Source organism: Fundulus heteroclitus, chromosome 17 (genome assembly GCF_011125445.2).
Source record: "Fundulus heteroclitus isolate FHET01 chromosome 17, MU-UCD_Fhet_4.1, whole genome shotgun sequence".
Classification (NCBI taxonomy): domain Eukaryota; kingdom Metazoa; phylum Chordata; class Actinopteri; order Cyprinodontiformes; family Fundulidae; genus Fundulus; species Fundulus heteroclitus.
Window position 1 is genome coordinate 7193477 of NC_046377.1, and position 13271 is coordinate 7206747.

General features: G+C 44.6%; 1 protein-coding gene across 1 annotated transcript; it reads right to left on the reverse strand.

The window, feature by feature from the left end:
• Nucleotides 1–3151: 3151 nt before the first annotated feature.
• Nucleotides 3152–12654, reverse strand: wnt7ba (wingless-type MMTV integration site family, member 7Ba). Its single transcript, XM_012873522.3, has 4 exons — nucleotides 12136–12654; nucleotides 10929–11155; nucleotides 6926–7197; nucleotides 3152–3922 (listed from the first exon to the last, which is right to left on the reverse strand). The coding sequence occupies exons 1-4, from the start codon at nucleotides 12216–12218 to the stop codon at nucleotides 3443–3445; spliced, it is 1062 nt and encodes a 353-aa protein (XP_012728976.2). The 5' UTR covers nucleotides 12219–12654; the 3' UTR covers nucleotides 3152–3442.
• Between the last annotated feature and the right edge of the window lie 617 nt (nucleotides 12655–13271).

Consider the following 13271-nt stretch of genomic DNA (forward strand, 5'->3'; position numbering starts at 1 on the left):
TGCCCAAAAAACTGGCATATCCAAAACCTGTTTTTTAAAACTGTATTTTAAAGGCAGAAATGTTTATATGCTGGTCCACACAATCGTGGGGAAGACTGCTGATTTGGCAGACAGTCACCGACACCCTTCACAAGGAGGGTGAGCAACAAAAGGGCCACGATAAAGAGGCCGGCTGTTCAGCGGGCGAACGGCATGGCCAAGAGTCCTGTATCAGAATATTTATGGAAAGTTTAGTGGAAGGAAGAACTATGTAGGTATAAAATAATTTTGATCACAGAAATGTTAGCTTACTTAAAGTTTGTACAGTTTATGCTCTCAAGGCTTGGTCATGCCTCATGTCTCTCATCTTCCTTGTAGCAGTACTCCAGAGTTAGTCTATGGGGAATTTGGGCCACTGAGCGATAGTCCAGTTATTTCCATCTTACCACAGATAGATGTCGCTGATGTCTTCTCTGGTTATGAGTGGCTTAAGTCTAGGATACGTCTTATGTGGTGACTCTTTAAGCACAGGTCTGCAGTCAATTCCTTGTAGTTCTTCCCCAAACGCTGAAATGGAGTTGGCTTCAAAGAATTCTCAAAGCTACTGTTGCTTGCGCAGTTTTCCTTCCACTCAACTTTCCGTTTATGTGTTTTGCAACCAGCTTTCTGTAAACGGCGAGCTTCTTAAGCAATAGCTTTAGTGGCTTGCTTCTCTTATGGAGGGGGATAGAAATATTTGTATGGGTATCGCGTTATATTAAAATTTTCTGAGAAATTGAATACTGAGTCTTCATTAACTAAAAGCCATAATAAGCCGAATGAACAGAAATAAACACTCGAAGCCTGCTGACAGGTGTAGCTGGTTTATGCATAGAATGAATCTTTCAATGATGTTCTTGACTACTGAGGTGTACCTGTGGCGTTTCCAGAAACTTCACGGGAATAATTTTATGTAACTTGGCTGTTAAGGGCGTCTTTAGAAGTTAAAGGACCCTTTTTTTGTTTTTATGTGGACAATTCCCTTAAAACAGGGGTGCCCAAACTGTTGGTCACGAGTGCCAGAATTGTCGCGTCAACAGTCATCGAAGCCCAAAAAAATAATAAAAATAAAATTACCCCCCCGAAAAATAGGGAAACTTTTTTTTTTTTTTTTTTTTTTGCTCAACTGCTCAAAATAAAAGCGTGCAATATTTTAATCAAACAAATTAGTTGGATTTTCTGTAGGAAAGGGCTGTAAAAATAATTCTAAAACCGAAACTTAAAAGGGATTTTGCACATTTGCTGTAATAAAAGACGTTTAATTTTTTTCTGATTCTTTTGGGCTTTTTTTTATTTATTTTTTTATATTAAGAATAAGAGCAGAAGTTGGGTCAGCCTTTCTTTGAAAAGGCATGCTGTATTTAGTCAGTTTTAATAAAATAAAATCAGATTTTGGTGCAACCAAAGTCTGCATTTGAGTAAAAGTCATTGGACAGATGTGGTCCTATTTACTAAGAAATTAAAGAGAACGTAAAAAGAAAAAAAAAAAATTGTAGTTATTGCAAGTTTAATACCATGTGTTTTGCCCGACATTTTCAATTGTAAGAAGATTTGAACTTGTCTGTAATAATTTAGCCTCTAATTAAAAAAAAAAAAGAGTCTCCATCTGGATCACCTGTGATGATGGACCGAATCATTCTTGAATTGCAGTTGGCGGGTGGGTGCGCTGCGCACTTTGGACCCCCCCGGCCTTGAAGTGTACGGAGCGTTTGCATGTCAGAAGCTTTATTCCAAAATAACATAAATTCCAAATAAGTTATAGCTTTCAAATATGAATGAAATGACACGAAAAAGAAACACTTTCCAGCTAGAAATGACATAAAGTGCCACGTTCCTCATATAAAAATATACTCTTCAAATTGTTTTGGAACTCATACAAAGCCTAAATAAAGAAATGTTAATATATTAAGGTTAGTGTCCAGAAATGGTGTTGAAGCCCCCGCTCCTCCATGTGGTGAGGGTCCCACGCCGTCCGCCTGAGGAGGCCTAAACCACGCTGGAAGGCTTTTGTGTAAGCAGAGGCTGCCGTGTGGAATTGCACGTCTCGGCCCGCTCACGGGAACCCTGGATGTTTCTGGACCCGATCGCTCCTCCGTGGATTGTCAAACGAGGCCTCCGTGGTTTTCCCCCGAAGCGCGGGCTCGTCCAACAGCGAGACAATGAGCGCAGTCAGGATGGAGTGCCATTCGGACTCAAAAAAGCTGGATGCTTGGAGTAATGCGTTTGTTGGCGGAGGAAACCCTCTGGCCTTGGGATGGTGGTTTAATGCGCAAAATGTTCCACTTCAGCACCAACGCTCGGTGCAGAACTTGGGTCCTACGGCAGAGAACAAAGAAAGGCGTCCATCCGAATGTGCCTCAGAAGTTACGGTTCACTTTAAATGGGGGGGAATGAGGGTCACGGTGGAGGAAATGTGTTTGCGAGTTGTCCAGTTGAAAGGTGTTTTACATAAATAATAGTTACATTTGTTTCAGTGTTTAAACAGAATACAGTGTGAGAAGATGCTCGGCTGCCACGTTTCGGGCCTCATAGGGAACATGGCCGCTTCCAGGCCGGTCCAAAGTGCGTCTCAGATGTACGGTTTCCTTACTTCTGTTCTTCTGAAAATATGTTTCATCTGGAAAGTAACAGCCTGGACTGGTCCTTCATGCTTTGCACCAACATGGAAGCAAAGTAGCGGTTCTTGCAAAAAATAGTCGCGCCTCTATCACTTTTACACATTTTGTCTCATCGCGACCACAAACTTGAATGTGTTTTGACGATTTTAGGTGGCAGACCAACATAAAGTAGCGCATAATAGTGAAATGGGAACCAAAACCGAAACGTGGATTTGAAATAAAAATCTGAAAGGTGCGACATACATCTGTGTTTAGCTCCTTCTGCGTTGACCGCAACTAAAATCTGGGGATATCAATTGCCCTCAGAAAGTAATTGACCACTTGGTGAACAGAGTCGACTCGTGCGTAATTTCCTCAGTGTAAATAAAGCTCTTTGTCAGGTAACATTAATAACGACACAGAATCACGACGTCCAAGGAACACGTTAGATCGCATCATGTCTAAACATCTTCATGTTTACACGCGATCATACACACAAAAAAAAAAAAATGCACGGTTTTTTCCTTTCACTTGACTACTTTGTGTTGGTTTAATACCCAAAATCCCAAAGAAATACGATGACGTTTGTGGCCGTCGGGGGGGTGAGGGTGGGGTTCAAATGGTAGGAAAACTTTGGCGAAGTTGCACAGCCGTCTGTCTCTGTTGCTCCCAGTTATTTCCAAAGATCACTGGGAGTTTCCTTTTCCCTACAAGGTAAACTTAACAGGATGCCAATATGTGCAAAATGTAATAAATATGTTTTGGTTCGTATCGGAGCCGAGGGGGCTCTCATCCATCCGTCCTGAGCCCCCCTTTTTTCCCTATGCCTACTTGCAAGTGAACACCTCCGATCTCTCGCTGCAGGTGTTGCACTTGACGAAACAGCACCAGTGGAACTTGCAGTTGCACTGCCAGACCCGCGTGTAGCGGTGCGTGTCGTAGCCCCGGCCGCAGCACATCACGCCGCAGCCGTCCGCGTGCGTAGACGTGCCGTTGCACAGCCTCCCCCGGGTGCCCGCGCTCCCCGTGACCGCGTCCTCCTCGCAGTAGTTGGGCGAGCGCTCCAGGTACACCAGGTCCGTGTCCGTGGGCTTCTGGTAGCCCCGGGCCTGTTTGAGGCGCAGGAAGGAGGGCTGGCGGAGGCGCGAGGCCCGGACGGGCTCCACTTGGACCGCGTGGCCGTAGCGCTCCTTCAGCAGGTAGCCGATCTCTCTGAAGCCGGGCAGGGTGATCCAGCAGGTCTTGGTGGTGCAGGAACCCGACACGCCGTGACACTTGCACTCCAGCTTGGTCCTCTCCTCCAGGATCTGCTCACACAGAGAGTTTAGACTCGTTATGTGCAACAAAAAAAAAAGAAATAAAATAAACTGACAGGAGAAGAAAATATATCCTGTAAGATAAATGTAACGTCGTCGTAAACGGTTAAGTCTGTCTCTTTTTTGCGAAGCTGGGATTTCTGCAGCCACTTAAACTTTCAGCACAGCTGCTGGCAAGCCAACTTTGTGTCAAAAAGTGCAGGGAAAATAGCTCGTAGCTGCGAGCTGCAGTCTCTAATTATCATTACCTTTCCTCAGACCACAGAACGGAGTGACAGAAGAAGACTGACCAGAACTGTTGCGTAACCCTGCATGTGTATACTCTTACACGGTGGTTTCAGTCAGATATACATTATAATGCCCCATAAATAAATTCAAACGGCAAAATAGACAGGTGATTGATTTCAGCGTAATGGGGGAGCCACCTTTGATCAAGATCCACTCTTAATATGTACGGTTTTAATTCAGAGACTTGAAGCTGTAATAACAAAGGGCCACATGTTCGTACACATCGTTATTCAAACCAGCGGATTGCGTCTTTCCCCCTCGTCGATTATCGCAGGTTTGGAAGCGGTTCTCCACCCTGGCTGGGTCAGTGTGTGCGCTCCGATGCAGACGCGTGGTCGCTGGGAAAGGAAAGGGGGTGGGGGGGGGGGACTGCAAGAATATTCCCGGCTCTGACTTCAATGTTTTGTCCACGGGTTATGGATGGATAGAGCAGCAGGAAGAATGCAGCTCCCGCCTGTCTTGGCGAAGAAAGAGCCGGGCCGAAAACGCAAAAAAAGCTCTTGATTTACATGTCGGCCCACGTTCTAGCCTTCACCTACGACTATGAGATGTGGATCCGGAACCAGATACCAGCGCCTGAAACGAGGTTTCTCAGCAGCGTGGCTGGGATCAGCATTAGAGGTATAGTTAGGAGCTCGTTGTGTAGAGGCGCTGCTCCTCTGCATCGAAAGGAAGCTCTTCCATCTGATCCTGGATGCCTTCGGTGACGCTCCCTTTTAGATGTTTTTCCATGCACATCCCACTTGGATCCCTTAGGATCTAGGGAGGAATGTCTGGGTTTCCATCCTGGACCTGATTGCTCCCTAACCGGATCTCAAGTAAGTGGAAAACATGGATGGATCGATGAGCAGCTCTGAGCGACGGCTGTCCCTGCTAAACATCGCTTCTTAATGGGAACGATAGGAATGACAAATTAAATGAACATTTAGTTTATTTGGTTCAAAACAAAGAGACTATTAAACCCCACAGTAGACTAAATAATGTTACAAACGTGACACAAAACTAATGTTTGTCTTTCAAATCACAAGTTAGTCTTAAATATCTCGGGTCCCAAATCAAGTCTTAACTGAAGACATGCAAGTCCTGCATCAAGAAATTCTCAATGGATAATCCAGACACACTAGACAAGCCAGGTGACGAAATACGTAATGAGGTACCAATACTCATTATTATCACCCAACAGGTCTATTTAAGTGCTTACTTAACTTATATATGTTTTACAGGTTGTTTTATTAGATTACAAAAAGGCAAATGCATGTAAGTAGCATTTTTTTTTTTAAAGAAATGCTTTCAGTTTAAACTTCCCATGTGTAAGATTTGCAGCTTTTCAGTTTATTTACATTTTACCAGAAGCAGTTTGGACAGTTTTTTTTTAAAAGAAAAGGCAAAGGCTGGTTCACATGGCAGGATTTCTAGCCTGATTTTTGCCCCGATCTTCCCCTTCCCCGTCTCTAAAGATAATCTTAAGAGATATTCCTGGCGTGTGTTAAGAGTGAGCTATTCTACTCTGTACAAAGTCTGTAGCGCTCCGACCTCAGATCGGGGATATTCAAAATGTTGGATTGTCTTGCCCCGATGATCTAGCATGTGTGGTGTTCCCCCGAGGACAAACAAGCAGGCAGCTTTAAGATTTCTGAAAGTGAAATCTGTTGGCGTGTGGTGTGTCGTTCTAGCCGTCTGACCGCAACTACACACTGTACGAGCAAAGCTGTTTTATCTACAATTTTTCTTCTGATGCGACTTTGGTTGCTTTCAGTCCCCATAACAGTGACAGAAACCGTCCTTCAAAATAAATCCTTCAAATTAACCAGTTGGGAGGAGCCAAAGGGAGTACTCAGACAGTCCAGCTAAAAGAAGCAGAGACGTCACAGGATTGGTGGCACTTGATGCCACATGGGCACAGTGTGAATGACAAACATACATGACCTGATCTTCCAGGCGGCACCTAATCATCATATGGGGGAGTCAACTCCCTGTTCACATCCAAAAAAGCATTAGCAAATTATTCAGGGCACAACTGACAGATAAATAAGTTGCCGTTTTATATGGTGCTTGTGTGGCCCGCCCTCTGTTGCCGCCCTGGGCAACAACCCAGACAGGCCACGTGGAAAAACTGCAACTTCTAGAAACGACTAGTCAGCTTTCACGATTTATCTACTAAGTTATGCGAAAATAAACAACTTCCTTAGCTGTTAAGCTACCATTAACTAGACAATACTTACTTTTTGAAGCTGACAGTGTGTCTTTAATTTTAATATTTTTATCTAGATAAATAAATAAATTGATGAGCTATTTATTTTATTGTAGTCATTTTGTGATTATTTTCTCTTCATCTTGAGAAATCACCTCAAAAATATTTGTAGCGCGGCTTCTGGCTTCTGCAGTCACTACTGCACTAATTATCTCACTAATTATATTAATTTGTGTGAGAAATTAAACGTATCCCTTTTTACCAACCTCTTCTTGCTGTCTCTGTTCTACCCTAATCACAGTCAGGGCCTTCTGGCTAGAGCAAATTGGCTGCAAATTGAAAAAAATACGAAGTACGTTCAATCAAAAAATCTAAAAGCAGCACTTGCTGCGGTATTAAAGTCCGAGTTGAGCTCCAAATCGTCTGTGATTTAGCCAAGTCGAGTGTGAACTCTTTGAATTTGTGAACTCACTGACCACCCGTGTGTTTGATGAGAGCGAACCTCATTGCGTTACCTTTCGACCCGCTTCGTTGTTGTGGAGGTTCATCAGCCGGCGGGCGTTTTTCTTGATCTCGCGGGCGTCCACGAAGCGTCGCGAGAACTCCACGCCGTACTTGACGTCCGCCGAACAGCCCCCCCACTTCCAGCCCTCCTCCCGGTCGTGGTAGCCCTGCTTCTCACGGTCGCAGCCACACTGGCTTAGGTTGCCTTGGCTACAGGCGGCCGTCACCGCGTGGGCGACCCCGGCGGCGGTGATGGCGTAGGTGAATGCCGCCTCCCTGCTGCCTGAAGAAAAGAGGACAGAATTGGGATAAAAATGTACTTGAAAGTCATATGGCTAGCTTGAGTTCTGTGTTTAGAGATGTCGTTGACTTGGGTTACAGTCAGGGATTGTTAGGCTTACACAGTAGAGATTTTGACAGATCAGGGAAGTCCGAGTTTTTCTCCAAAATTTGGCCCTTGAACACTTCTGTTTGAAAAATGCTTTAAAATAGTTACTTTTCAGGAAAATCCTTCTATCTTAACCCCAATAAGAGCTCCATGGGAGAAAGTGGGATGAACGATGGGTCACCATCAGTCAGGGCTTGACGCCGAGGAGAGCAGACTGGACGAAAAGCGGGTAACACCGTAAATAATCTTCACATCATTTTGACGTACACCGTTTAAAAAAAGCTAAATGTGGTTCAGGTGTGAGACGGTTTTAGGTCTGGTACCTTAACTCGGCCACACGAAAACCTGGAACCAACCTGTGATTGAACATTCTCCTTCAGGGTTTTTGCTCTGTCGGTATGTCTTTGGTGCAATGTTAGGCTACATCACCATAATATCGCCTTCAGGGAGACCAAATCTGACATTTTCCTAACCAGTTACCACAATCTCTTGATGTCTTGAAATGTCCAACAAGCTTTACGGCGATACAAAAGCGCTTTTGAGAAGACGGGGTGGACAGAGCCACAGCTCTCTCCACCCTGTCTCACCATCATCTCACTACACTCTCCCTCTTCTGTGGGCTCTGCCTCTTTGGGGTTGAACCTCACAAGATCAAGGTCAAGTAATAGCTGGACATCACAGCGAAGAAACTAGATAATGCGTTCCGACATGTCACTTTTCGATGGGTTTGTACGCCCATCTAGGCCTGTCACGATAATCAATAAATCAATTAATCGCACGATAAATAAAAACTATCTGCGTCTTTTAATTTATCGTCTATATCGTCTCTGCCTGTGTTTTTCTGTTTCTATTGATGACGCTGGATGAAAAGGCTTAACTCCGGTGCTATCCACTGACCCCTCCCCTTCCTAATTTTTTTTAGGAAGGGAAAAATGAGGAGGGAGGAGGAGTTGACTATCGCATCAGGTAGTCAGTCAAAGAATCCTTTGATGGCAAACTTGGCCAAAAAAATACATGTGTATTTGTGCAACAAGCACCAGTTCAGAGAGAATGTTTGGTACAGCTGGACACATTGCTACTCTTGCTCGGAATCTGTCTGACTAAAGTAGTTACAGATCTGCTTAAAGATTGTTGAGGCATCTAGTCTTATTTAAGAATCTGCTTTTGTTACGTTGCATTTTTTTTTTTTATAAAATGGCAGTTTTGCCTATCTTTTTTAAAATCTAATGATATACAGACTTCATTATCTGTACTCTTTTGGTTGAATGTAGTTTTTATTTCCACCATGGTTTTATCTTGTGTTTAGTTTTTATTCAAGTGTATTTTTAGTTAACAGAGACTAAGAGTCCATTTGATTTTTATTTCTCGTTTTATTTTGTTAACCAGTTCCAGTGTAAAGTGTGTTTATCTTTGGCAGGAAATCGCAAACATTAAGTAATTTCCATTAAATCAGTGCAAAAAGGTCTTCAAACAATATTACCGTTTATCGCAATAAGTTTTGAGACAATTAATCATTCAGAAAAATTTGTTATCGTGACAGGCCTACGCCCATCCAAATGTACGCCTCAAATGGTGTACGTTGGTATTCTGATGGCTCACTCTGTCAGAGTTTAGTCATCGGTGGTGTCTTGAAGAACTAAAACTGATGCTCGTGTCCCCCTAATAAGGGGGGGAAATGGCAGGCTCTTTAAACGGTGACTCACAAAACATGGCACCGTGTGTTACTTCTGAAAATCTCCACTTTGGCCGTGTTGGTCTAAAGGAGCCAGAAGTCTTGTGGTTTGTTCAGATTCAACTTTGCCGCTTTTTTTTTTTCTTTCCGCTGTCCTATTCTTGTGTCTGGTGGACCATCCAGACAAGTCCTGTAGCCCAGTGAGTGTTTGTTGTGCCGTGTAAGCGTTTTCTTCCTAAACGCCGCCCGGTCTCGGCTGTTGAGTTTGCGGAGACGTCAACAGCTACGGGGGCCGGCAACTGTATTATATGTTTTCGACATGTGTCGGCCGTAACGTTAAGACAACCGGCAGGTAGAAAAACTTGGTGTTACATCCCTCTCACATCGCCTACAGTAGTGATCCCTGATGCAAGTTTTTTTTTTTTTTTTTTTTTCCTAAACGGCCTTCCAACCGTTTCACAGACTGCTGTGTGCTGCAGCAGATGGTTTTCTGAGATCATTGCTTGTGTGGTATTTAACTCAGACAGCAGACCCTCCATCTCAGCAGCAACTCTGAAGGAAACACAAGTGACACCTACTGGCTGGCTTTTCGCACTGGTCCTAAGCGAGTCGCTGTGCTGTGGTGTTTCTCATCAGCCGGATTTCTCACGCGGCTTGAGTGTCGCTCTGTTTCTGTCTAAGACGATCCACCACATTGCAGCAACGGTTTAGCCCGTCCTCAAGCGTTTCTATCACTGTTTGAGCTTCATAACAAAGAAGCTACATGTTTATAGGGCAAAAGGGGCAAAATCCATTCATTGCCACTCAAGTTTGTATGGGGATACCCTACGTCTTCAAGCGGGATAAAGCCGTGTTTGTGTTCTCAAAGCATGGCGTCTCCTTCAGAGGCAATTCTGATGGCTCCCTTCCAACATGACAAACTCTTTGGCTGAAACCATCATGGTTCCCTCGGCCCCACAACTCAAAACAAACGCTGAAGTCTTCTCTCACCGAGCTAAATCCACGAGCTATTCGGATACGTCGTGCGGCGCCGCCCAGCACTTCTCAAGGCATCGGGCGCGAGCATCATCCAAAGCGGCCATCTTTTGGCCCAGTGATTTATTTTGATTAAACGGCGGCGCATGCAGGTTACCCGTGTTGCCATCCAGCTTCTGGAACTGCCTTTAATCAATCGACTGCGTGAATCTCCCTCGTATATTTGAAAGGTAAATTAATCCACAGGCCCTAAAAGTCGATGTAGTGAGCTTGTGTAAAATCCATTTACTGCTGTCTAGTCCTGGTTTAGAAAGTCAACCCCGATGTTCTCACAAGGTTTGATAAAGCTCTTATTAAATGGATTCTGACAGAAATTCCTTAATTGTTTTTTTTTATAACGGGGCGTGACAAAAAAAGTTGGATCTCAAATGTTTTTTTAAATTTGTTTACCCAGATAAAACTGATCTTTACTAAGATAAAGGTCCAAAAGCAAGGGGTCCAGATGGCAGACAGTGATGACTCCCAGAACTGCTAGATTAAACATGGACCCAAACCCATAGCAAAACCGCAACAAAAACATTCTGGACCCGGAACAATTTATGGAAGAGGTTCACATTAGAAGCAAAGAGGCTCCTGTGAGGAGTCAAAATGAATGTTGGACAGAGAGACGCTGATATTTAGTGTTTACAGACTGTACAGGTAGGGATTTGAGAGATCGTACCCTGATAGGCTTGACATAATGAAGTCTCCTCTCACTTTGGGACAGTGGTTTAGATTAAATTTATACTTGGTTGTTGACAGCATTCAAACCTTGAACTGGAGCTTGCTCGTTTGCAGTGTTGTAAGTTGGATGTAGCTTTGACTCTCGAACATCTTCATGTGTTACAAGGAAACCCAAACTACCGTGGAGTAATTTACATTACCTTGTACAAACTAAAAAGGAAAACCAAAAAAAAGCAGCGTTTCAGACTGGACTGACCTACTCTCAGCTCTTGTCCGAAGACTGTCCTCTCCCCAAGGGCCGAGCAGTTCCAGCGGCCGTAGCGGAACTGGTACTGGCACTCGTTGATGCCCAGCTGGGCGCCCTCGCCGATGACGATGATGGCGTCCGGTCGACTCTGGCAAAGGGCCCTCTGCCGGGGTGCCAGTCCCGGTATCTTATTGCAGATGATGTTGGCACCCAGGGCCACCACGGAGGACAACGCCCTGCAGAAATCAAGATCACAGAGATGTTACCAGGATAGACTTAAAGCAAAAAATACGGTAAAAATTCAGTCTTAAACTAGAAGAAGGGCCCAATTCTCAAGCTAAGTTGTGATTTTAATAAAGTAGGCTAGGTTTTAATCAGTCAAAAATCAGGAACTGCAGTGCCCTAAACTTTTGTCCATACCAAATATTGGATCACATTTTAAGAGAACTGCTTAATTAAGGTTTCAAATTGAGCACATTTTGATCACCTTCCCAGGAGAAATCACAAACCCCTCTAGTTTATGGTATTCATAGCAGAACCTGCCCTTGTTCTGGATGAGAGGCATATATGGTGCTGCAGTCACTCTCATTGTGGGGGCCTTGGTCACAAGAGCTCCTCACAAAGGCCTCTCTTTCTATAAAGAGAGCATGAAGTAATCATCATTTAACACAACTATTTTCCATATGCTGCCGTCCCACATTATGGCCCAGTTCTGACGAGGTGCCTCCAACAAAGTGGTTCTGGTGAAATGTGTAAATCCACCAGGGCAGGCTATCTCATCAGCTGGTCCGAAACATAAAATCGAGCAGATTAAATGCCGGCCTCAATCGTCCAAGTTTTCACTCAGCCGTTTTATGGCTCAATTTCTGAATGAAAATGCCAGCGTGTTGGAGGAGAAATCAGCAGCTCATGTTCCACTCAGGAGGGAAATGGCTAAACAAGAAAAGAAAGTCGCACATTTTTTTCCAAAGTATTCCAGAAACGACCTGGCAGCAAAAGATGTTATAAATGTAGAACACGATTATCTGGAAAGGTGGTTTTAAAAAAGTCCTCGAAAACATGTCCCGGTTTCTTATCTTTGCCGTTCTCGTGTCATTTTGTGCGTAATTGGCTAAAGGTTTTACGCACGTTGGAACGTAACGTAGACCTAACGTAGGCTGCTGGAAATCAAAGCGCCTCGAGCTGTAATGAGGCGCGCGCATTTCGGGTAACGTACAGGTAGCTACCGCTGGTGAGGATGAGGAAGATCTGCGGGTAGTAGACGGACAGCAGCGCGCTGCGAGACGAGATGAGAAGCATGGCTGCGCATCGAACACAGCTTGCTTTGCTTTCTCTCTGGAAAAAAAATGTGAGAAAGGAAAAAAAAAAAAAGATTTCCGAGATATATGTCCTTTTAGGTGGATTCAATGTGTTAGAAGCAGTCCGGGATGCTGCGCCCGGAAAGAGCCGAGGCGCTCTGCGGCAGCTCCGAGCCCGCTGTCAGTGTGCAGCGCCAGAGCAGAGGCATCTCCCGGCCGATGCGCGCCTGACACCTGGCCCTGAAAGAGAGCCTGGTAGGGTGATGGTGGGGCAAGAAAAAAAAGTGGAAACAGGGGGGAGGGGGAATGGGGGGGAGGACGTGGTTTCGGACGCTCTATGGTCAGCCCTCCAAAAGTGGGAATGTTGCGGAGAAGGAGGAAGGGAGCGCACCAGCCCACCGGGATGAGTCTGCACACCCGGCCGGCCGGCACACTCCACCCACCAAGCGCACCTCCCCGGCCTCCCCGCTCTCCCTACACATCGCGCTTCTTTACCACCTTGGCACGAACAGCTCTGGTAGTGAAACTGCTAAATTATATTTTTTTACGACACTTATAAATTAGAGCGGATAAACTAGTGTTTATACATGTAGTCATTTTGTGGCAACGATTGGCTTGAAGCAAAATGTAGAGCCAGCCCAATGTAAATGCAAACCTTGCTACTGTTCAATCAGCATTTTCCTTTTTGCCACATTTTCAAAACTCGCATGACAAGTAGATGAAAACATGGCCACAAAAGCAGTACAGTATTTCTGTTCTTTTCAGAGCGATATGGGACAATAAAAACGGTTCTCGAAAATTTTTTAATTTGAATAGAAGACCAATAAAAAAGGGGGATGGGGGGCTTTTCATCTGCTGGTGTTGGTCCTCTGTTTTATGAAGCCCAACGTCAGCCATCTGCCAGGACGTTGGAGAGCATTTATTCCATCTCTCTATTAAATCAACCTGGGCTTCTTTAACACCTCAGCAGAGCCACACACTGGTGTCCTCACAGAGTACATATACTGTAAGGTAGATTGTAAGGACAATATATATTGGTCTCCATCAATTCCAT

What these genes read in the sequence shown, in the direction of transcription:
- wnt7ba (XM_012873522.3), bottom strand. Translation starts at nt 12,218, where the DNA reads ATGCTTCTCATCTCGTCTCGCAGCGCGCTGCTGTCCGTCTACTACCCG. An exon ending in CTCACCAGCGGTAGCTACCT is followed by an intron (nt 11,156 to 12,135) that starts GTACGTTACCCG and finishes TGATTTCTGCAG; the next exon opens with GGCGTTGTCCTCCGTGGTGG. An exon ending in CGGACAAGAGCTGAGAGTAG is followed by an intron (nt 7,198 to 10,928) that starts GTCAGTCCAGTC and finishes TCTTTTCTTCAG; the next exon opens with GCAGCAGGGAGGCGGCATTC.